The sequence below is a fragment of the Scyliorhinus canicula genome, chromosome 14 (genome assembly GCF_902713615.1).
Source record: "Scyliorhinus canicula chromosome 14, sScyCan1.1, whole genome shotgun sequence".
NCBI lineage: Eukaryota > Metazoa > Chordata > Chondrichthyes > Carcharhiniformes > Scyliorhinidae > Scyliorhinus > Scyliorhinus canicula.
Window position 1 is genome coordinate 2,120,318 of NC_052159.1, and position 24,105 is coordinate 2,144,422.

The window sequence follows — 24,105 nt, forward strand, 5'->3', positions numbered from 1 at the left end:
CTATTGCAGAAAATACGGAGGCTGGGGATTGAGGGTGATTTAGAGATGTGGATCAGAAATTGGCTAGTTGAAAGAAGACAGAGGGTGGTGGTTGATGGAAAATGTTCAGAATGGAGTTCAGTTACGAGTGGCGTACCACAAGGATCTGTTCTGGGGCCGTTGCTGTTTGTCATTTTTATAAATGACCTAGAGGAGGGCACAGAAGGTTGGGTGAGTAAATTTGCAGACGACACTAAAGTCGGTTGAGTTGTAGACAGTGTGGAAGGATGTTGCAGGTTACAGAGGGACATAGATAAGCTGCAGAGCTGGGCTGAGAGGTGGCAAATGGAGTTTAATGTAGAGAAGTGTGAGGTGATTCACTTTGGAAAGAATAACAGGAATGCGGAAAGTATTCATTTAGGTTTGCACTGAGTGCTGAGCTTGTGGCATTTGAGTGCTACAGTGAGAGTTTGGTGACTGAGGGAGTTAGGTGAGGAGGGAGTAAGGTGCTCCTTACATTTCATTTCCTATATTTATCAAAGAGCGTGAAGGGAGCCAGGAGTTTAGAGTACAGCTGACTGGAAGTAGAGTCGGAGGGCGGAGGTCCAGTTGGTCCACGGGGCAGCTAATTTTGTAAAGTAAGAGGGGATGGAGTCTAGGGCAGTTGCATGCTCCTCCTGTAGGATGTGGGTGGTGAGGGATACCACTGGTGTCCCCGCTGACTATACCTGCGGGAAGTGCACCCAACTCCAGCTCCTCAGAGACCGTGTTAAGGTACTGGAGCTGGAGCTGGATGAACTTCGGATCATCCGGGAGGCAGAGGGGGTTATAGAGAAGAGTTACAGGGAGGTAGCCACACCAAAGGTACTGGACAAGAGTAGCTGGGTTACAGTCAGGGGAAAGAAAACTAACAGGCAGACAGTGCAGGGATCCCTCGTGGCCGTTCCCCTTCAAAACAAGTATACCGTTTTGGATGCTGTTGGGGGGGATGACCTACCGGGGGAAGGCCCCAGCGGCCAGGTCTCTGGCACTGAGTCTGGCTCTGGGGCTCAGAAGGGAAGGGGGGAGCATAGAAAAGCAATAGTAATAGGAGATTCAATGGTTAGGGGAATAGATAGGAGATTCTGTGGTCGCGAGCGAGACTCCCGAAAGGTATGTTGCCTCCCGGGTGCCAGGGCCAGGGATGTCTCTGATCGTGTCTTCAGGATCCTGAAGGGGGAGGGGGAGCAGCCAGAAGTCGTGGTGCACATTGGTACCAACGATGTAGGTAGGAAAAAGGGTGTGGAGGTAATAAACAAGTTTAGAGAGTTAGGCTGGAAGTTAAAGGCCAGGACAGACAGAGTTGTCATCTCTGGTTTGTTGCCGGTGCCACGTGATAGCGAGGCTAGGAATAGGGAGAGAGTGCAGTTGAACACGTGGCTGCAGGAATGGTGTAGGAGGGAGGGCTTCAGGTATTTGGATAATTGGAGCGCATTCTGGGGAAGGTGGGACCTGTACAAGCAGGACGGGTTGCATCTGAACCAGAGGGGCACCAATATCCTGGGGGGGAGGTTTTCTAGTACTCTTCGGGAGGGTTTAAACTAATTTGGCAGGGGAATGGGAACCGGATCTGTAGTCCAGCAACTAAGGTAGACGATAGTCAGGACGCCAAAGCACATAGTGATGCAGTGGGGAAGGTAACAATGACAAAGGAGAGTACTTGCAGGCAAGGAGATGGGTTGAAGTGTGTATACTTTAATGCAAGAAGCATCAGGAATAAGGTGGGTGAACTTAAGGCATGGATCTGTACTTGGGACTACGATGTGGTGGCCATCACAGAAACTTGGATAGAAGAGGGGCAGAAATGGTTGTTGGAGGTCCCTGGTTATAGATGTTTCAACAAGATTAGGGAGGATGGTAAAAGAGGTGGGGGGGGGTGGCATTGTTAATTAGAGATAGTATAACAGCTGCAGAAAGGCAGTTCGAGGGGGAATCTGCCTACTGAGGTAATATGGGTTGAAGTTAGAAATAGGAAAGGAGCAGTCACCTTGTTGGGAGTTTTCTATAGGCCCCCCAATAGCAGCAGAGATGTGGAGGAACAGATTGGGAAACAGATTTTGGAAAGGTGCAGAAGTCACAGGGTAGTAGCCATGGGCGACTTCAACTTCCCAAACATTGAGTGGAAACTCTTTAGATCAAATAGTTTGGATGGGGTAGTGTTTGTGCAGTGTGTCCAGGAAGCTTTTCTAACACAGTATGTAGATTGTCCGACCAGAGGGGAGGCCATATTGGATTTGGTACTTGGTAATGAACCAGGGCAGGTGATAGATTTGTTAGTGGGGGAGCATTTTGGAGGTAGTGACCACAATTCTGTGACTTTCACTTTAGTAATGGAGAGGGATAGGTGCGAGCAACAGGGCAAGGTTTATAATTGGGGGAAGGATAAATACAATGCTGTCAGACAAGAATTGAAGTGCAGAAGTTGGGAACATAGGCTGTCAGGGAAGGACACAAGTGAAATGTGGAACTTGTTCAAGGAACAGGTACTGCGTGTCTTTGATATGTATGTCCCTGTCAGGCAGGGAAGAGATGGTCGAGTGAGGGAACCATGGTTGACAAGAGAGGTTGAATGTCTTGTTAAGAGGAAGAAGGAGACTTATGTAAGGCTGAAGAAACAAGGTTCAGACAGGGCGCTGGAGGGATACAAGATAGCCAGGAGGGAACTGAAGAAAGGGATTAGGAGAGCTAAGAGAGGGCATGAAAAATCTTTGGCGGGTAGGATCAAGGAAAACCCCAAGGCCTTTTACACATATGTGAGAAATATGAGAATGACTAGAGCGAGGGTAGGTCCGATTAAGGACAATAGCGGGAGATTGTGTATTGAGTCTGAAGAGATAGCAGAGGTCTTGAACAAGTATTTTTCTTCAGTATTTACAAGCGAGAGGGGCCATATTGTTGGAGAGGACAGCGTGAAGCAGACTGATAAGCTTGAGGAGATACTTGTCAGGAAGGAAGATGTGTTGCGCGTTTTGAAAAACTTGAGGATAGACAAGTCCCCCGGGCCTGACGGGATATATCCAAGGATTCTATGGGAAGCAAGAAATGAAATTGCAGAGCCGTTGGCAATGATCTTTTCGTCCTCGCTGTCAACAGGGGTGGTACCAGAGGATTGGAGAGTGGCGAATGTTGTGCCCCTGTTCAAAAAAGGGAATAGGGATAACCCTGGGAATTACAGGCCAGTTAGTCTTACTTCGGTGGTAGGCAAAGTAATGGAAAGGGTACTGAGGGATAGGATTTCTGAGCATCTGGAAAGGCATTGCTTGATTAGGGATAGTCAGCACGGATTTGTGAGGGGTAGGTCTTGCCTTACAAGTCTTATTGAATTCTTTGAGGAGGTGACCAAGCATGTGGATGAAGGTAAAGCAGTGGATGTAGTGTACATGGATTTTAGTAAGGCATTTGATAAGGTTCCCCATGGTAGGCTTATGCAGAAAGTAAGGAGGCATGGGATAGTGGGAAATTTGGCCAGTTGGATAACAAACTGGCTAACCGATAGAAGACAGAGAGTTGTGGTGGATGGCAAATATTCAGCCTGGAGCCCAGTTATCAGTGGCGTACCGCAGGGATCAGTTCTGGGTCCTCTGCTGTTTGTGATTTTCATTAACGACTTGGATGAGGGAGTTAAAGGGTGGGTCAGTAAATTTGCAGATGATACGAAGATTGGTGGAGTTGTGGATAGTGAGGAGGGCTGTTGTCGGCTTCAAAGAGACATAGATAGAATGCAGAGCTGGGCTGAGAAGTGGCAGATGGAGTTTAACCCTGACAAGTGTGAGGTTGTCCATTTTGGAAGGACAAATCTGAATGCGGAATACAGGGTTAATGGTAGGGTTCTTGGCAATGTGGAGGAGCAGAGAGATCTTGGGGTCTATGTTCATAGTTCTTTGAAAGTTGCCACTCAAGTGGATAGAGCTGTGAAGAAGGCCTATGGTGTGCTAGCGTTCATTAGCAGAGGGATTGAATTTAAGAGCCGTGAGGTGATGATGCAGCTGTACAAAACCTTGGTCAGGCCACATTTGGAGTACTGTGTGCAGTTCTGGTCACCTCATTTTAGGAAGGATGTGGAAGCTTTGGAAAAGGTGCAAAGTAGATTTACCAGGATGTTGCCTGGAATGGAGAGTAGGTCATACGAGGAAAGGTTGAGGGTGCTAGGCCTTTTCTCATTAGAACGGAGAAGGATGAGGGGCGACTTGATAGAGGTGTATAAGATGATCAGGGGAATAGATAGAGTAGACAGTCAGAGACTTTTTCCCCGGGTGGAACACACCATTACAAGGGGACATAAATTTAAGATAAATGGTGGAAGATATAGAGGGGATGTCAGAGGTAGGTTCTTTACGCAGAGAGTAGTGGGGGCATGGAATGCACTGCCTGTGGTAGTAGTTGAGTCGGAAAATTTATGGACCTTCAAGCGGCTATTGGATAGGTACTTGGATTAGGGTAGAATAAGTGAGTGTAGGTTAACTTCTTAAGGGCAGCACGGTAGCATTGTGGATAGCACAATTGCTTCACAGCTCCAGGGTCCCAAGTTCGATTTCGACTTGGGTCACTGTCTGTGTGGAGTCTGCACATCCTCCCCGTGACTGCGTGGGTTTCCTCCGGGTACTCCGGTTTCCTCCCACAGTCCAAAGATGTGCAGGTTGGGTGGATTGGCCATGAAAAATTGTCCAAAATTCTATGATTAACCTAGGACAAAAGTTCGGCGCAACATCGTGGGCCGAAGGGCCTGTTCTGTGCTGTATTTCTCTATATCTATAATATTTGGCTAATGGCAAAATTCTTAGCAGTGTGGATGAGCAGAGGGATCTCGGTGTCCATGTACGTAGATCACTGAAAGTTGCCAACCAGGTTGATAGGGTTGTGAAGAAGGCCTGTGGTGTGTTGGCCTTTATTGGTAGAGGGATTGAGTTCCGGAGCCATGAGGTCATGTTGCAGCTGTACAAAACTCTGGTACGGCCACATTTGGAGTATTGCGTACAGTTCTGGTCGCCTCATTATAGGAAGGACATGGAAGCTTTGGAACGGGTGCAGAGGAGATTTACCTGGATGTTGCCTGGTATGGAGGGAAAATCTTATGAGGAAAGGCTGATGGACTTGAGGTTGTTTTCGTTAGAGAGAAGAAGGTTAAGAGGTGACTTAATAGAGGCATACAAAATGATCAGAGGGTTAGATAGGGTGGACAGTGAGAACCTTCTCCCGCGGATGGAGGTGGCTAGCACGAGGGGACATAGCCTTAAATTGAGGGGTAATAGATATAGGACAGAGGTCAGAGGTGGGTTTTTTACGCAAAGAGTGGTGAGGCCGTGGAATGCCCTACCTGCAACAGTAGTGAACTCGCCAACATTGAGGGCATTTAAAAGTTTATTGGATAAGCATATGGATGATAATGGCATAGTGTAGGTTAGATGGCCTTTAGTTTTTGACTTCCCATGTCAGTGCAACATCGTGGGCTGAAGGGCCTGTACTGCGCTGTATCGTTCTATGTTCTATGTTCTATGTCGTTAGTACCTGTGTGTACTACAACCTCTGGCTGTTCACCCTCCCCCTTCAGGATGTCCTGTGTTCGTTCAGAGACATCCTTGACCCTGGCACCAGGGAGGCAACACACCATCCTGGAGTCTCTTTCACGTCCACAGAAGCGCTGGCCTGTGCCCCTTACTATAGAGTCCCCTATAACTATCCCTCCCCTGCTGAGCAACAGAGCCAGTTGTGTTGCCACTGCTCTGGCTGCTGCAGTTTTCCCCTGATAGGCTATTCCCCCCAAACAGTATCCAAAGGGGTATACCTGTTAGAGAGGGGGACAGCCACAGGGGAATCCTGCACTGACTGCCTACCCCTCCTAGCGGTCACCCATCTCTGCCTGCACCTTGGGTGTGACCACATCTCTATCACTCCTATCTATGACGCTTTCCGCCACCTGCATGCTCCTAAATGCATCCAATTGCTGCTCCAACCGAACCACGCTGTCTGTGAGGAGCTGCCGTTGGTTACACTTACTGCAGACATATTCGACCGGAACGCTGGAAGCGTCACAGATCTGCCACATCTCACAGTTAGAGCACTGCACCCCGCTGAGTGACATTTGAGCACTAGTTAATAAATTCAAAATAAATACTTCAATCGTTATTAGATTAAGTTACAATTAACTATATGGTTCCTGGTGCACAATGTTTACTGTAATAGTAAATACTAATTACTAATCTCTGCCCTCAGGTTTAATTACTCCTCTACCTAGTTGAGGAAGAGAGAGAGACACACAAATAGAGAGAGAGAGACACAACAATAGAGAGAGAGAGACACACAAACAGAAAGAGAGAGACACAGACACAGACAGAGAGACACACAAACAGAGAGAGAGAGACACACACAGACACAGAGAGAGAGACACACAGACAGAGAGAGAGAGACACTTACCTTGAAGGGTGACATCACAGCAAAGCAGTGACCTGATTGGCTGGTAAGGAAAGTGCTCCAGTTAGCAGTTGCTGGGAGAAATTTAACTCTTTGTGAGTTGGTGAGTATTGTGATTGGTGAGTAAAATCTTTATTCCTTTCACTTATTAATTATTTGATACTATATTTGTAATCAGTTAAGGTAAAGGGTAAAAATGGCAGGAGATCCCAGACCCATGTTATGCTCCTCGTGCGCAATGTGGGAGCTCAGGGACGTGGCCAATGCCCCTGACTCCTTCATGTGCGGGAAGTGTGTCCAGCTGCAGCTCCTGTTAGACCGCACGACGGCTCTGGAGCTGCGGATGGACTCACTTTGGAGCATCCGCGATGCTGAGGAGGTCGTGGACAACACGTTCAGTGAGTTGGTCACACCGCAGATTAGGATTGGTGAGGGAGACAGGGAATGGGTGACCAAAAGGCAGAGAAAGAGCAGGAAGGCAGTGCAGGTGTCCCCTGCGGTCATCTCCCTCCAAAACAGGTATACCGTTTTGGATACTGTTGGGGGAGATGTCTCACCAGGGGAAGGCAGTAGTAGCCAGGCTCATGGCACCGTGGCTAGCTCTGCTGCACAGAACGGCGGGAAAAAGACTGGCAGGGCTCTAGTCATAGGGCATTCAATTGTAAGGGGAGTAGACAGGCGTTTCTGTGGTCGAAAACGAGACTCCCAAATGGTATGTTGCCTCCTGGGTGCTCGGGTCAGGGATGTCTCCGATCGGCTGCAGGACATACTGAAGGGGGAGGGTGAACAGCCAGTTGTCGTGGTGCATATAGGCACCAACGATATAGGTAAAAAAAGGGATGAGGTCCTACAATCAGAATTTGGGGAGTTAGGAGATAAGTTAAAAAGTAGGACCTCACAGGTAGTAATCTCAGGATTGCTACCAGTGCCACGGGACAGTCAGAGTAGAAATTCAAGAATAGTCAGAATGAATACGTGGCTTGAGAGATGGTGCAGGAAGGAGGGGTTCATATTTTTGGGACATTGGAACTGGTTCTGGGGGCGGTGGGACCATTACAAACCGGATGGTCTACACCTGGGCAGGACTGGAATCAATGTCCTAGGGGTTGCGTTTGCTAACACTGTTGGGGAGGTTTTAAACTAATGTGGCAGGGGGATGCGAACCAGATTAGGAAGTTAGAGGTCAGTAAAGAAGCAGCAACTAAAGCCAGTAAGGTACTGGATAATAAACTCAATGTGACTAAGGGGAAGAGTAGACAGGGAAGAGTTGATGAACGCAAAGGGACAGGTGGTCTGAGGTGCATTTGTTTTAATGCGAGAAGTGTAGCAGGTAAGGCAGATGAACTTAGGGCTTGGATCAGTACCTGGGAATATGATGTTATTGGTATTACTGAGACTTGGTTGAGGGAAGGGCAGGACTGGCAACTGAATATGCCAGGGTATAGATGCTTCAGAAGGGATAGAGAGGGAGGTAGAAGGGGTGGAGGAGTTGCATTACTCGTCAGAGATGATATCACAGCTGTGATTAAGGAGGGCACGATGGAGGATTCGAGCACTGAGGCAATATGGGTGGAGCTGAGAAATAGGAAGGGTGCAGTAACATTGTTGAGACTTTACTACGGGCCTCCCAAAAGCGAGCATGAAGTAGAGGTTCAAATATGCAGACAGATTATAGAAAAATGTAGGAGCAATAGGGTGGTTGTGATGGGAGATTTTAACTTCCCCAACATTGAATGGGATTCGTGTAGTGTTGGAGGCGTAGATGGAGCAGAGTTTGTAAGGAGCATCCAGGAGAGTTTTTTAGAGCAGTATGTAAATAGTCCAACTCGGGAAGGGGCTATACTGGACCTGGTATTGGGGAATGATCCCGGCCAGGTGGTTGATGTTTCAGTCGGTGATTACATTGGGAATAGCGATCACAATTCTGTAAGTTTTAGAATACTCATGGACAAGGACAAGAGTGGTCCTAAAGGAAGAATGCTAAATTGGGGAAAGGTAGAGTATAACAAAATTCGGCAGGAGCTAGGGAATGTGAATTGGGAGCAGCTGTTTAAGGGTAAATCCACATTTGAAATGTGGGAGTCTTTTAAGGAAAGGTTGATTAGAGTGCAGGACAGACATGTTCCTGTGAAAATGAAAGATAGAAATGGCAAGATTAGGGAACCATGGATGACGGGTGGAATTGTGAGACTAGCTAAGATGAAAAAGGAAGCATACATAGGATTGAGGCAATTCAAAACTGGTGAAGCTTTGGAGGAATATCGGGAAAGTAGGACAAATCTCAAACGTGCAACAAAGAGGGTTAAAAGGGGTCATGAAATATCTTTGGCTGACAGGGCTAAGGAAAATCCCAAAGCCTTTTATTCGTATGTAAGGAGCAAGAGGGTAACTAGAGAAAGGATTGGCCCACTCAAAGACAAAAGAGGGAATTTATGTGTAGACTCAGAGGAAATGGGTGAGGTTCTTAATGAGTACTTTGCATCGGTATTCACAAAGGAGAGGGACAAGATGGATGTTGAGGCTAGGGATGGATGTCTAAATACTCTAGGTCAAGTTGTCATACGGAAGGGGGAAGTTTTGGGTATTCTAAAAGGCATTAAGGTGGACAAGTCTCCAGGACAGATGGGATCTATCCCAGGTTACTGAGGGAAGCAAGGGTTGAAATAGCTGGGGCCTTAACAGACATCTTTGCAGCTTCCTTGAGCACGGGTGATGTCCCGGACGACTGGAGAATTGCTAATGTTGTCCCTTTGTTTAAGAAGGGTAGCAGGGATAATCCAGGGAATTATAGACCTGTGAGCTTGACGTCAGTGGTAGGCAAACTGTTGGAGAAGATACTGAGGGATAGGATTTAGAACATAGAACATAGAACAGTACAGCACAGAACAGGCCCTTTGGCCCTCGATGTTGTGCCGAGCAAATGATCACCCTACTCAAACCCACGTATCCACCCTTTACCCGTAACCCAACAACCCCCCCCCCCACTCCTCTAACCTTACTTTTTAGGACACTACGGGCAATTTAGCATGGCCAATCCACCTAACCCGCACATCTTTGGACTGTGGGAGGAAACCGGAGCACCCAGAGGAAACCCACGCACACACGGGGAGGACGTGCAGACTCCGCACAGACAGTGACCCAGCCGGGAACCGAACCTGGGACCCTGGAGCTGTGAAGCATTTATGCTAACCACCATGCTACCGTGCTGCCCAATAAAGATTTATTCACATCTGGAAGAAAATAGAATTATCAGTGATATGCAGCATGGCTTTGTGCAGGGAAGGTCATGTCTTACAAACCTAATAGAATTCTTTGAGGAAGTGACAAAGTTAATTGATGAGGGAAGGGCTGTAGATGTCATATACATGGACTTCAGTAAGGCGTTTGATAAGGTTTCCCATGGCAGGCTGATGGAAAAAGTGAAGTTGTATGGGGTTCAGGGTGTACTAGCTAGATGGATAAAGAACTGGCTGGGCAACAGGAGACAGAGAGTAGTGGTGGAAGGGAGTGTCTTAAAATGGAGAAAGGTGACTAGTGGTGTTCCACAGGGATCCGTACTCGGACCACTGTTGTTTGTGATCTACATAAATGACCTGGAGGAAGGTATTGGTGGTCTGATTAGCAAGTTTGCAGATGATACTAAGATTGGTGGAGTTGCAGATAGCGAGGAGGACTGTCAGAGAATACAACAAAATATAGATAGATTGGAGGGTTGGGCAGAGAAATTGCAGATGGAGTTCAATCCAGGCAAATGCGAGGTGATGCATTTTGGAATATCTAATTCAAGAGCGGACTATACGGTCAATGGAAGAGTCCTGGGGAAAATTGATGTACAGAGAGATCTGGGAGTTCAGGTCCATTGTACCCTGAAGGTGGCAACGTAGGTGGATAGAGTGGTCAAGAAGGCATACAGCATGCTTGCCTTCATCGGACGGGGTATTGAGTACAAGAGTTGGCAGGTCATGTTACAGTTGTATAGGACTTTGGTTAGGCCACATTTGGAATACTGCGTGCAGTTCTGGTCGCCACATTACCAGAAGGATGTGGATGCTTTAGAGAGGGTGCAGAGGAGGTTCACCAGGATGTTGCCTGGTATGGAGGGTGCTAGCTATGAAGAAAGGTTGAGTAGATTAGGATTGGTTTCGTTGGGAAGACGGAGGTTGAGGGGGGACCTGATTGAGGTCTACAAAATTATGAGAGGTATGGACAGGGTGGATACAACCTTTTTCCAAGAGTGGGGGTGACAGTTACAAGGGGTCACGATTTCAAGGTGAGAGGGGGAAAGTTTAAGGGAGATGTGCGTGGAAAGTTTTTTACGCGGAGGGTGGTGGGTGCCTGGAACGCTTTACCAGCGGAGGTGGTAGAGGCGGGCATGATAGCATCATTTAAGATGCATCTGGCCAGGTATATGAACGGGCGGGGAACAGAGGGAAGTAGACCTTGGAAAATAGGAGACAGGTTTAGATAAAGGATCTGGATCGGCGCAGGCTGGGAGGGCCGAAGGGCCTGTTCCTGTGCTGTAATTTTCTTTGTTCTTTGTTCTTTGTTCAGACAGAGAGAGACACAGACAGAGAGAGAGAGAGACAGAGAGAGAGACAGAGAGAGAGACAGAGAGAGAGACAGACAGAGAGAGACAGAGACACAGAGAGAGAGAGAGAGACAGAGAGCGAGAGAGAGAGAGACAGAGAGAGAGAGACAGAGACACACACAGAGAGAGAGAGAGCGACACAGACAGAGAGAGAGACAGAGAGAGAGAGACAGAGAGAGAGAGACAGAGAGAGACAGAGAGACAGAGAGAGAGACAGAGAGAGAGAGAGAGCGACACAGACAGAGAGAGAGACAGAGAGAGAGAGACAGAGAGAGACAGAGAGACAGAGAGAGACACAGACAGAGAGAGACAGAGAGAGAGAGACAGAGAGAGAGAGCGACACAGACAGAGAGAGAGACAGAGAGAGAGAGACAGAGAGAGACAGAGAGACAGAGAGAGAGCGACACAGACAGAGAGAGAGAGACAGAGAGAGAGACAGAGAGAGACAGAGAGAGAGAGAGACAGAGAGAGAGAGAGAGAGCGACACAGACAGAGAGAGAGACAGAGAGAGAGAGAGACAGAGAGAGAGAGCGACATAGACAGAGAGAGAGACAGAGAGAGAGAGAGACAGAGAGAGAGAGAACGACACAGATAGATACAGAGAGAGACACAGACATTGAGCGAGACACAGAGAGAGACACAAACACAGACACAGAGAGAGACAGTGAGAGAGAGACACAGGGAGATGCAGACAGAGAGAGAGAGACAGAGAGAGAGAGAGACACAGAGAGAGAGAGAGACACACACAGAGAGAGAGAGAGAGAGAGAGAGAGAGAGAGAGAGAGACACAGAGAGAGAGAGACACAAACACAGAAAAAGAGAGACAGGCACAGAGAGAGACACAGAGAGACACACAAACACAGACACAGAGAGAAACATACAAACAGAGAGAGAGACACAGAGAGAGAGACACAGAGAGAGACACAGAGAGAGACAGAGAGAGAGAGAGAAACACAGACACAAATACCACTTGCCTTCCCAAACTGCGCTCTGCATTTCCCCTGCTCAACTGTGGGGCACGGAGATTCTCCTGACCCACCAGCTCCCTTCTTTTCGACCCTTTTCTTGTCTGTGGATCCATGTACCAGCCCCACCAGCGCAGTCTCACTTTCTCAAATCTCTCCTCCAAAACCTCCATCCCAGGTGGGAAAAGGTCCGCAAAGCCCACCTTGAGCAGAAGCTGCCAAATGTGTGACCACTCTCTCCATAGCTAGCACTGAAAGAGCACCCTACCCAATCCCACACCTCCACCCTCTCCCCGTAACCCAGTCACCCCCACATAGTCTTTGGACACAAAGGGGCAATTTAGGGCAATTCAAACCGAACCAGCACATCTTTGGACTAATTGTGGGGATTCAGTGGGGATTGTGAGGATTCAGTGGGGATTGTGGGGATTCAGTGGGGATTGTGGGGATTCAGTGGGGATTGTGGGGATTCAGTGGTAATTGTGGGGATTCAGCGGGGATTGTGAAGGTTCAGTGGTAATTGTCAGGATTCAGTGGTAATTTTGGGGCATTCAGTGGGGATTGTGGGGATTCAGTGTTGATTGTGGGGATTCAGTGGTGATTGTGGGGATTCAGTGGTGATTGTGGGGATTTAGTGGTGATTGTGGGGATTCAATTGTGATTGCAGAATCAGTGGTGATTGTGGAGATTCAGTGGTGATTGTGGGGATTCAGTTGTGATTGTGGGGATTTAGTGGTGATTCAGTGGTGATTGTGGGGATTCAGTGGTGATTGTGGGGATTTAGTGATGATTCAGTGGTGATTGTGGGGATTCAGTGGTGATTGTGGGGATTTAGTGGTGATTGTGGGGATTTAGTGGTGATTCAGTGGTGATTGTGGGGATTCAGTGGTGATTGTGGGGATTTAGTGGTGATTGTGGGGATTTAGTGGTGATTCAGTGGTGATTGTGGGGATTCAGTGGTGATTGTGGGGATTTAGTGGTGATTCAGTGGTGATTGTGGGGATTCAGTGGTGATTGTGGGGATTTAGTGGTGATTGTGGGGATTCAGTGGTGATTGTGGGGATTCAGTGGTGATTGTGGGGATTCAGTGGTGATTGTGAGGATTCAGTGGTAATTGTGGGGATTCAGTGGTGATTGTGGGGATTCAGTGGTGATTGTGGGGATTCAGTGGGGATTGTGAGGATTCAGTGGTGATTGTAGGGGATTCAGCGAGGGTGATGTCATTGAATGTCAAGTCCTCTCTTTGATTATTCTACCACATTGAACTCTAACTAAAAGCTGCATTCTGTTGGAAACCTGGTAACCATGGATACGGTAACAGATGAGCTTACCTTGAAGAAAAACATCCTGTCGTGATATTCAGGCGCATGCTTGTGGTGGATGCGGATTGCGGCGTCAATGTGAGTTGGCAGCTGGGGCCAGGTGTTATTGATAAATTCAGCAGTACCATTGAAGCCTTTCCACAGGAACTCATCTGTTAAACAGGAAGCAGTCGGTCTGTTATAAATCTCACAACATCAAAGCGTTATTGAGGAAGAAACTGCGGATGCTGGAAGCTGAATCAAAAACAGAGCAAGCTGGAAAACCTCAGGAGGAGTTCTGGCAGCTTCTACTTGGAGAGAAACAACATTAGCCCATCGAGTCCGAGACTTTCAAAACATTGTTATTTAAGGACAAGGCAGCAGGTTTAATGGTCGAGTAGAGATGTGCACAGGTTTTTTAAAATTAATTTACTGGATGTGTGCGTTGCTGGTTATACCAACATTTATTGCCCATCCCTAGTTGCCCTTCAGAAGGTGGGGGTGAGCTGCCTTCTTGAACCGTTGCAGTCCTGGAGGTGTAGGTACACCCACTGTGCTGTTAGGGAGAGAGTTCCAGGATTTTTCCCCGGCGACAGTGAAGAGAATCACTTTAGAACTGCGTTCTCTTCTTCTCTATCCTTTTACGAGCGGGAACAGTTTCTCCCCGTCTACTCTGTCCAGCCCCCTCATGATTTTGAATATCTCTATCAAATCTCCTCTGTCTTCTTCTCTCCAAGGAGAACAGTCCCATCCTCTCCAATCTACCCTCATCACTGAAGTTTCTCACCCCTGGAACCATTCTTGTGAACCTCTTCCACACTCTCTCCAATCCGTTCGCATCCTATAGTGTGGCGCCCAGAACTGTGCCCAATATTCCAACTGAGATCTAACGAGTGTTTAATATTCCTCGATCTCACTGATCCTCCTTCTCATCTTGTATGTTTGCGCGAGGATTGGATCCATGGACACATTACCAGAGGTATTGACAGTCTTGGGCAGTATTATTTATTTGTATTTTGCATTTCCACCTTGCACAATATTTTGTTCTTGAATTAGTGTTTGGCCTTAGCACTAAATGAAACGTTTGCTGGGATCTTCTGAAAGTGGGACAACAGGAATTATGTGGAGACAGTAAGAGGGATGTGTTGTTTTGGCTGGGAGGGTAACAATGTGAGGAATTGCTCTCCCAAGTCTTACCTCGGAAATAGAAGATATCTCCTTTTTCATCCAGGGTGATTGCATCAAATCCAAGGCCGTCACAGCGATCAGGAAAACCTGAAGGAATAATTCAGAAATACTTCATGAAAAGAGACTAAACCCTGGCAACGACCAAATTGGATCACACCGATGTGAGAGTTAAAGCACATGAGGATGTTTTCATTCCCTGGCCTTCCACACGGAGAGGTGCAGCTGGATGGGAGGGGGTGAGTTGACTGGGTTCCGTTCAGTTGGATGGCCATGGATGATTCTCAGCTGTTAGATTTGGAATGGAAGCAGTGGGATTGATTGGAATGTTATGTAGCTGGGCTGTTGTGCTGAAGGAATGGATTTTGGTCGCGAAAATTCTATGGACTGATGGGAGGGGTCTATTCGATAGAGAGAGTAAATGGTTCACAGGTGGGTGTTCACTGCCTCGAGAACACACTGTCAGGGTGTAGGCTCAATATTCTTGTCTTTTCATCAGGAATGAGGAAAATAACAGAGGAAGTTTGACTGAAGGTGGGTAAATCACCTGGACCGGATGGACTACACCCCAGGTTTCTAAAAGAGATCGCTGAGGAGATTGTGGAGGCATTGCTGCTAATCTTTCAGGAATCACTGGAGGCAGGAAGGGTCCCACAGGACTGGAAAGTGGCTAATGTAACACGCCTGTTTAATAAGGGAGGGAAATTATAGGCCGGTTAGCCTGACTTCGGTCATTGGTAAGATTTTAGAGTCTGTTATTAAATATGAGATTGCGGAGTATTTGGAAGTGCATGGTAAAATAGGACTGAGTCAGCACGGCTTTGTCAAAGGAAGGTTGTGTCTGACAAATCTGTTAGCGTTCTATGAGGAGGTAATAAGCAAGTTAGACAAAGGAGAACCAGTGGGCATGATTTATTTAGATTTCCAGAAGGCCTTTGACAAGGTGCCGCATAGGAGACTGTTCAATAAGTTCAGAGCCCATGGTGTTCAGGGTAAGATCCTGGCATGGATAGAGGATTGGCTGACTGGCAGAAGGCAGAGAGTGGGGATAAAGGGGTCTTTTTCAGCATGGCAGCCGGTGACTAGTGGTGTGCCTCAGGGGATCTGTGCTGGGACCACAACTTTTCACAATATACATGAATGATCTGGAAGAAGGGGCAGCATGGTGGCACAGTGGTTAGCACTGCTGCCTTGGGCAGCACGGTGGCACAGTGGATTAGCCCTGCTGCCTCACGGCGCCAAGGTCCCAGGTTCGATCCCGGCTCTGGATCACTGTCCGTGTGGATTTTGCACATTTTCCCCGTGTTTGCGTGGGTTTCGTCCCCACAACCCAAAGATGTGCAGGGTAGGTGGATTGGCCACACTAAATTGCCCCTTAATGGTAAAAAATTAATTGGGTATTCTTAAATTCATTAAAAAAACCAATTTTTTTTAAATCTGGAAGAAGGAACTGAAGGCACTGTTGCTGCGTTTGCAGATGATATAAAGATCTGTAGAGGAACAGGTAGTATTGAGGAAGCAAGAGGGCTGCAGAAGGATTTGGACAGGCTAGGAGAGTGGGCAATGAAGTGGCAGATGGAATACAATGTGGGAAATTGTGAGGTTATGCACTTTGGAAGGAGGAATGGAGGCATAGACTATTTTCTAACTGGGGAAATGCTTCGGAAATCAGAAGCACAAAGGGACTTGGGAGTCCTTGCTTTTTGATTGATTGATTTATTGTCACACTATACTGAAGTACAGTGAAAAGTGTTTTTCTGCGGCCGAGGGAACATACACAGTACGTACATAGTAGACACAAGAATAATCAGCAGAGAACATCGACAAATGGTACATCAACAAACAGTGATTGGTTACAGTGCGGAACAAGGGCCAAACAAAGCAAATACATGAGCAAGAGCAGCATAGGGCGTCGTGAATAGTGTTCTTACAGGGAACAGATCAATCCGAGGGGGATGTCGTTGAGGAGTCTAGTAGCTATGGGGAAGAAGCTGTTCCTGTGTCCGGATGTGCGAGTCTTCAGATTCTCTTAAGGTTAACGGGCAGGTTCAGTTGGGAGTTAGGAAGGCAAATACATCCTGCTACAGAGGCAGAGGCAGCAGGGGGGGTTGGCGTTGCCAAACTTGCTTCATTATTATTGGGTGGCGAATGTGGACAAGGTGCGGAGGTGGTGGGAAGGAGAAGGGGTAGAGTGGGTTAGGATGGAGGAGGAATCTTGTAAGGGGTCTAGTTTGAGGGCTATGGTGACGGCAGCATTGCCAATGGCTCCGAGTAGGTATTCAGGGAGCCCAGTGGTGCAGTCCACGGTGAAGATATGGAATCAGCTGAGGAGGCATTTTAGGGTGGAAGGGATGTCGGTGCTAACGCCGCTGTGAGAGAATCATGGGTTTGAGCCGGGAGTATGGATAGTGTATACAGGAGGTGGAGGGAAGTGGGGCTGGTCAGGGTGAGGGATCTGTATTTGGAGGATGGGTTCGCCCGTCTGGAGGAGCTAAGGGAGAGGGTAGAGCTGCCGAGGGGGGAGTGAGTTCAGGTATCTGCAGGTTAGGGACTTTGCATGAAAGGTCTGGAAGGAGTTCCCTCGATTGCTGGGATACACCCTGCTGGAGCGACTGCTGCTTCCGGATGTGGAAGGGAAGGGAAGAATTGGGGCTATATATAAGTGGCTGGGGGAGCAGGGAGGCAACTGGGTGGTGAAGATCAAGGAGAAATGGGAAGCGGAGTTGGGAATGGAGATCAATTGGGGAGTATGGAATGAGGCACTGCAAAGGGTAAACGGGATCTCCTCTTGTGCAAGGATGAGCCTGATACAGTTTAAGGTGGTGCACAGGGTGCATATGATTCGGGTGAGAATGAGTGGGTTCTTTCAGGGAGTAGCAGTTGAGTGTGAGAGGTGTGGGCGGGGGCCAGCGAATCACGCACATGTTTTGGGGTTGTGAAAAAGTGGGAAGAGTCTGGGCGGGAGTGTTCGTGGTCTGAGCCAGGATAGTGGAGGAGGGAGTGGACCCGGACCCTTTGGTGGCGATATTTGGGGTTTCAGAGAAGCCGGAGCTCATGGAGAGGGGGAAGGCCGATGTCTTGGCCTTCACCTCTCTGATTGCACGGCGGTGAATTTTATTGGAGTGGCGGTCGGCATCTCCAACGGGGGTAGCGGCTCGGTTGGGTGATCTGTACGACTTTCTGTGGCTGGAGAAGATAAAGTCTGAGTTAAGGGGCTCAGCAGAGGGGGCAGGATTGGATTGGATTGGATTGGATTGGATTGGATTGGATTGGATTGGATTTGTTTATTGTCACGTGTACCGAGGTACAGTGAAAAATATTTTTCTGCAAGCAGCTCAACAGATCATTCAGTACATGGGAAGAAAAGGGAATATAATAAAATACATAATAGGGCAACACAAGATATACAATGTAACTACATAAGCACCGGCATCGGGTGAAGCATACAGGGTGTAGTGTTAATGAGGTCAGTCCATAAGAGGGTCATTTAGGAGTCTGGGGACAGTGGGGAAGAAGCTGTTTTTGAGTCTGTTCGTGCGTGTTCTCAAACTTCTGAATCTCCTGCCCGATTGAAGAAGTTGGAAGAATGAGTAAGCCGGGTGGGAGGGGTCTCTGATTATGCTGCCCGCTTTCCCCCGGCAGCAGGAGGTGTAGATGGAATCAATGGGTGGGAGGCAGGTTCGTGTGATGGACTGGGCGGTGTTCACGACTCTCTGAAGTTTCTTGCGGTCCTGGGCCAAGCAGTTGCCATACCAGGCTGTGATGCAGCCCGATAGGATGCTTTCTATGGTGCATCTGCAATAATTGGTAAGAGTCAATGTGGACATGCCGAATTTCCTTAGTTTCCTGAGGAAGTATAGGCACTGTTGTGCTTTCTTGGTGATAGCGTCGACGTGGGTGGACCAGGACAGGTTTTTGGTGATGTGCACCCCTAGGAATTTGAAACTGCTAACCATCTCCACCTCGGCCCCGTTGATGCTGACAGGGGTGTGTACAGCACTTTGCTTCCTGAAGTCGATGACCAGCTCTTTAGTTTTGCTGTCATCTGAGGAAAGGTGGGGATGTTTGTGATCGTGTTTTAGGAGTTGTTCATCGTCATGGGGTGGAGGTGGAGGTAGGGGGGAGGAGGGGAGGTGAAAAGCGGGGTGAAATTGTACAAACTGTATGGTTAACTGTTGAGAAGCATGTTTCCTAGCATGTGGTTTCATACACGTTTGTAATAAAATACATTTAAAAAAAAAGTAATCTTCCTGGAGTGAAATTAGAAAACAATTCTATACACAGAGTTTGGAACTCTTTTCCACAAAGATCAATTGTTAATTGTGAAGCTGAGATTGGTAGATTTTGTTAACCAATGGTATTAAAGGTAACAGGGCGAAGGAGGGTCAACCACGAGCTCGCTGAATGCTGGAGTGAATTGAGTGGTTAAATTGCCTCCGTCTCCTGTTCCTAGCGGTGTGGAGGAGGGCAGCAGAGTGGATACTAACCTGGAATATTGTGCTGTGGGTGGGGAGGACTCATTCCATGATGTGTATTGTCTGATGAACTCTTCATCCTGGAATTAAACAACAAATCACTTTAACACAGTTGGTCTTCGTCAGTTCTTCTTCTCTCACTCTCTCTTCTGGATTTCCTGAAACCTCTCCTCAGGACATGGCGTGAGGTCTGGTCAGGTATCATCGCTGGCTGTCCCCTCCCCAGTACCTGGCTGAAATATGTATTCTTCATGTGTGAGGCTAGGCAGTGACAAATTGGCTGGCTGTTTGAGCAAGGCCATCCTCACATTGATTCTGGGTTAAACAATGGGGACATATTCACTCGGATTTACAACGTAACGGCCTGCTGCAATTGAGATCCTTCCAGAGATTCACCTGCTTCATTAACTTCACCGACCTACTCTGTTACTTCATCAAAGAATTCAAACACATTAGAAATGCTTCACCTTTACAAATTTCTGCTGGATCCCACAAAGTGAGAGTTCATTCTGTCCTCGATCTTATAGAATTTACAGTGCAGAAGGAGGCCATTCGGCCCATCGAGACTGCACCGGCTCTTGGAAAGAGCACCCTACCCAAGGTCCACATCCCCACCCTATCCCCATAACCCAGTAACCCCACCCAACACTAAGGGCAATTTTGGACACTAAGGGCAATTTATCATGGCCAATCCACCTAACCCGCACATCTTTGGACTGTGGGAGGAAACCGGAGCACCCGGAGGAAACCCACGCACACACGGGGAGAACGTGCAGACTCCGCACAGACAGTGACCCAGCCGGGAATCGAACCTGGGACCCTGGAGCTGTGAGGCAATTGTGCTAACCACTATGCTACCGTGCTGCCGATGGTGTCCATTACTTTTTTTTAAAGCTACCATTAAATTGACTGACCTGAAGTTTTCAGTTTCTCTTAATTCCCTTTTGTTGGACAATGTTGCAACATTTTAAGGGTGGGACAGAGGTTAGCACTGCTGCCTCACAGCGCCAGAAATCCGGGTTCAATTCTGGCCTCGGGTGACTATGCGGTGTCTGCACATTCTCCCCGTGTCCGCGTGGGTTTCCTCCGGGTGCTCCGGTTTCCTCCCATAGTCCAAAGACGTGCAGGTTAGGTGGATTGGCCGTGCTAAATTACCCCTTAGCGTCTGAAGGTTAGGTGGGATAAGGAGGAGGCGTGGGCGTTAGGTGGATGTTCTTTTGGAGGGTTGGTGAGGGTTTGATGGGCTGAATGGCCTGCTTTTGCACTGTAGGGATTCAATGATTTTCAATTCTGCAAAGATTTTATGGCCCCATTCTCAAATTATTGTTTTACTACCAAGAGACAGAACAGCACACACTCCACACCACCCTCTTCCCACCCCCTCTTCACCTTACGCTGTCAACATCTTCTTCTGTCCCTTTCTCCCTCATGTTTATCCAACTTCCACTTAAATATATCAACACAATTTACCTTAGCTGCTCCCTGTAGGAGTGAGTTCCACATTCTCTCCACTCCCTCACTCTGCATTATTAGTCCAGTAACATAACGACTGCTCCAGTACAGATCAAAGGGAATGTACCTCAGGGAAAGCCACTCCAGAGACTCCAGAACACAATCCAGAAGATAAATAGTCACTCTAATCTCTGATGTACCTATCCACTGTCTAACTGTTTTAGATAATTCAAATGAAGCCAATTTGATTTGATAATTTGGATTGAAATTGTACAAAAATAAACACCCCTGAGTCCTGCCATTTAAATTGTTTAACTCAGACAACCAGATTCCTGTTGTATGCCTCAGTAATAATAATAATCGCTTATTGTCACGAGTAGGCTTCAATGAAGTTACCGTGAAAAGCCCCTAGTCGCCACATTCCGGCGCCTGTTCGGGGAGGCTGCTACGGGAATTGAACCCGCGCTGCTGGCATTGTTCTGCATTACAAGCCAGCTGTTTAGCCCACTGTGCTAAACCAGCCCCAGGTGACCATTGGCTGCTTTCCCCTTTGAGGGGGAGAACTGATCGGTGATGAGTTAACCTGAGGATCACCACTCCTCGGGTGAGGGGCAAGAGGGTAAGGCCTTCATGAATAACCTCAACCGGTACGGGAATTGAACCCACGCTACTGAACTCACTCTGCATCACAAACCAGCTGTCCAGCCCACTGAGCTAAACCAGCCCCCAACCAGCTCTCAGTAGCACACTGGACAATGAACTTCCCTTCCCTTCCATGTCATGCTGCAGAAACTCTGCACAAATACAATACTCACAGGGGGAAAGAGAGGCCGAGAATCAGAGAGCAGTACACACACAGTCCTCCCAATAGACACTTCATTGTCACTGAGCAGCTCTATGCCTGCACTGAGTGTTGTGGAGTTTATATATCTGACCAACACAGCCTTTTTTCAAAACAAACACAAGGCAAAATTCCACTGCAGCAGAGGTCAGTCTCAGGACAGCCCCTCACTCTTTCGAAAGGCCTTTTGATAAAGTTTCACAAATCAGATTTGTTCACAAAATCAATTTTTGAGGTTAAAAGGGCAGAAGCATGGAGGCAAGTTGCCAAGGTGCAAAACGTGTTGGTGAATAAGTCCTTTTTCAGGCTGGAGGGGATTGCACACCGTTCGAGGCCCACCGATCTTTCTGGTGAATATTAATGCACTGACATTTCACATGGAAGTCAGGCCGTAGTAAACAATGAGGAAGGCTCGGCCTGGTCAAACAGACAGACAAATTCAATTTAACATAGAGAACTGATGCATTTTAGAAACAAGTGTGAGGAGAGACAATATAGAGTACAATTCTGAAAGGGGTGCGGGAGCTGAGCAACCTGGGGTATATGTGCATGTCATTAAAGGTGGTGTGGTGAATTATAAACACTAATAATCCACACTGTATTGTACATGTGTTGAGCCTGTACCTTGTACTAGATCATAGAACATAGAACATAGAACGGTACAGCACAGAACAGACCCTTCGGCCCTCAATGTTGTGCCGAGCCATGATCACCCCACTCAACCCACATATCCACCCTATACCCGTAACCCAACAACCTCCCCCCTTAACCTTACTTTACACTACGGGCAATTTAGCATGGCCAATCCACCTAACCCGCACATCTTTGGACTGTGGGAGGAAACCGGAGCACCCGGAGGAAACCCACGCACACACGGGGAGGACGTGCAGACTCCACACAGACAGTGACCCAGCCGGGAATCGAACCTGGGATCCTGGAGCTGTGAAGCATTTATGCTAACCACCATGCTACCCTGCTGCCCCTTCATGTGTAGTTGCGCGGCTCTACCCATAGGGGGAGATGATGAGCTTGTACTGGTCTCCACCCTTGGCTCCGCCCATGGCTCCACCCATGGCTCCTCCCCCTAACCGGACGTATAAAGGTTGCTGTTGTGAGCCTGCCTGCCAGTTCGTCTAGAGTTCATCTCGTCACAGGCAGGCTCTGTTGTAAAACGATTAAAACCACTGTTCACTTCTAACCACGTGTCGCGTGAATTGATGGTCTCATCAGGTGGCAGGACAGGTTGCGAGAGTGGTGAATGAAGCATATTGGGCAAGAGCCCTGGCTTTCCCGCGGCATGTTTCTTGGTGGCAGGAGCTGGGCTGGCATTGTGGAATCTTCTGGACCTGGAAAATCCCGCCGGCATTAACAGCCGGAAGATCCCGGCCAGTGTATTCTGAGAAGCAGAGAATACCCGAGCAACTTGCATAAAACACGGGTGTGTTCTCAACTGAAGCATTGCCTGCGGTTCTGGGGGCGCACTTTAGGAAAGATGTGAAGACCTCGAGATGGTGCAGAGGAGATTCACCAGAATGTGATCAGAGCTGAGGGACTTCAGTGAATGTGGAGAGAGTGGAGGAGTTGGGATTGTTCTCCTTACAGCAGGGGATCGAGCTGTTCAAAATCATGAGAGGTGTTAGCACATTAGGAGAAAGTGTTTGCAGTGACTGGAGGATACCAGTTTATAGATAACTGACAAAAAAGGCGAAGGGAGAAGTGATTTTTGTTACACAGCGAGTTGTTGGGATCGGGAGGTTCTGCTGAAAGCTCAGTGGAAGCAGCTTGAATCGCAACTTTCAAATACTGGAAATGGGGAAGGAGCCTTTGCTGGGTGGGGGGGGGGGGGGGGGGGGGGGGGGGGGGAGAGAGTAGAGAACACAGGATTGATTGGATAGATCTGTCACTCAGTCAGTCCAGGTACCCTTGGCCATTAGTCTCCTCTGTGCTGTGTGTGCTGTGATCAGACAGTTTAAACAGTCAGCACCATTACAACTAGAACATAGAACATAGAACAGTACAGCACAGAACAGGCCCTTCGGCCCTCAATGTTGTGCCGAGCCATGATCACCCTACTCAAACCCACGTATCCACCCTATACCCGTAACCCAACAAACCCCCCCTTAACCTTACTTTCATTAGGACACTATGGGAAATTTAGCATGGCCAATCCACCTAACCCGCACATCTTTGGACTGTGGGAGGAAACCGGAGCACCCGGAGGAAACCCACGCACACACGGGGAGGACGTGCAGACTCCACACAGACAGTGACCCAGCCGGGAATCGAACCTGGGACCCTGGAGCTGTGAAGCATTTATGCTAACCACCATGCTACCCTGCTGCCTACTCTTCAACATTACGCAGCAAGTGGGATATTTAATCAACAATATCGTCATTCCAGACAAGAAAAGAGTCAGAATAATTTTGCAAGATTGTGTAATAGCAACAGAGATCAATTTGGGAACAGGAGGAGGACATTCAATCCCTCAAATCAGTTCCACCATTCAAACTGATCGAGGATTATCAGTAACTTGATTCCATTTTGCTGCCTTTCCTCCATATTCCTCACATCATGCAGAAAAATCCCATCAAACATCTGACAACACTGTGCAAAATGTGCAATGGCGGTTTTATGATGCAATTGTTTGTTTCCAGATCAGTTACCCAATGAAGGCAATTCTTTAAAAATAGCCATGCTCCGAAGCCCCTCATTCAAGGAGAGAAAGAAAGACTTTGGCCGCGATTCAGCTGCCTGGCGACGCCATTCGCTTCGAAAATGAAATGAAATGGAAACCGCTTATTGTCACAAGTAGGCTTCAATGAAGTTACTGTGAAAAGCCCCTAGTCACCACATTCCGGCGCCTGTCCGGGGA

General features: G+C 47.9%; 1 protein-coding gene across 1 annotated transcript in view; it reads right to left on the reverse strand.

Annotated features, from left to right (window-relative positions):
* hpxb (hemopexin b) overlaps positions 1-21,367 on the reverse strand; it is a 50,005-nt gene extending 28,638 nt beyond the window's left edge. Inside the window, exons 1-4 of the mRNA XM_038818978.1 lie at positions 21,208-21,367; positions 18,953-19,020; positions 14,478-14,555; positions 13,311-13,453 (exon numbers count right to left, since the gene is read on the reverse strand). Coding sequence (XP_038674906.1) covers positions 13,311-13,453; positions 14,478-14,555; positions 18,953-19,020; positions 21,208-21,272 — 354 coding nt within the window. The 5' untranslated portion in view covers positions 21,273-21,367. The remainder of the gene's footprint in view (positions 1-13,310; positions 13,454-14,477; positions 14,556-18,952; positions 19,021-21,207) is intronic.
* Positions 21,368-24,105: the final 2,738 nt, after the last annotated feature.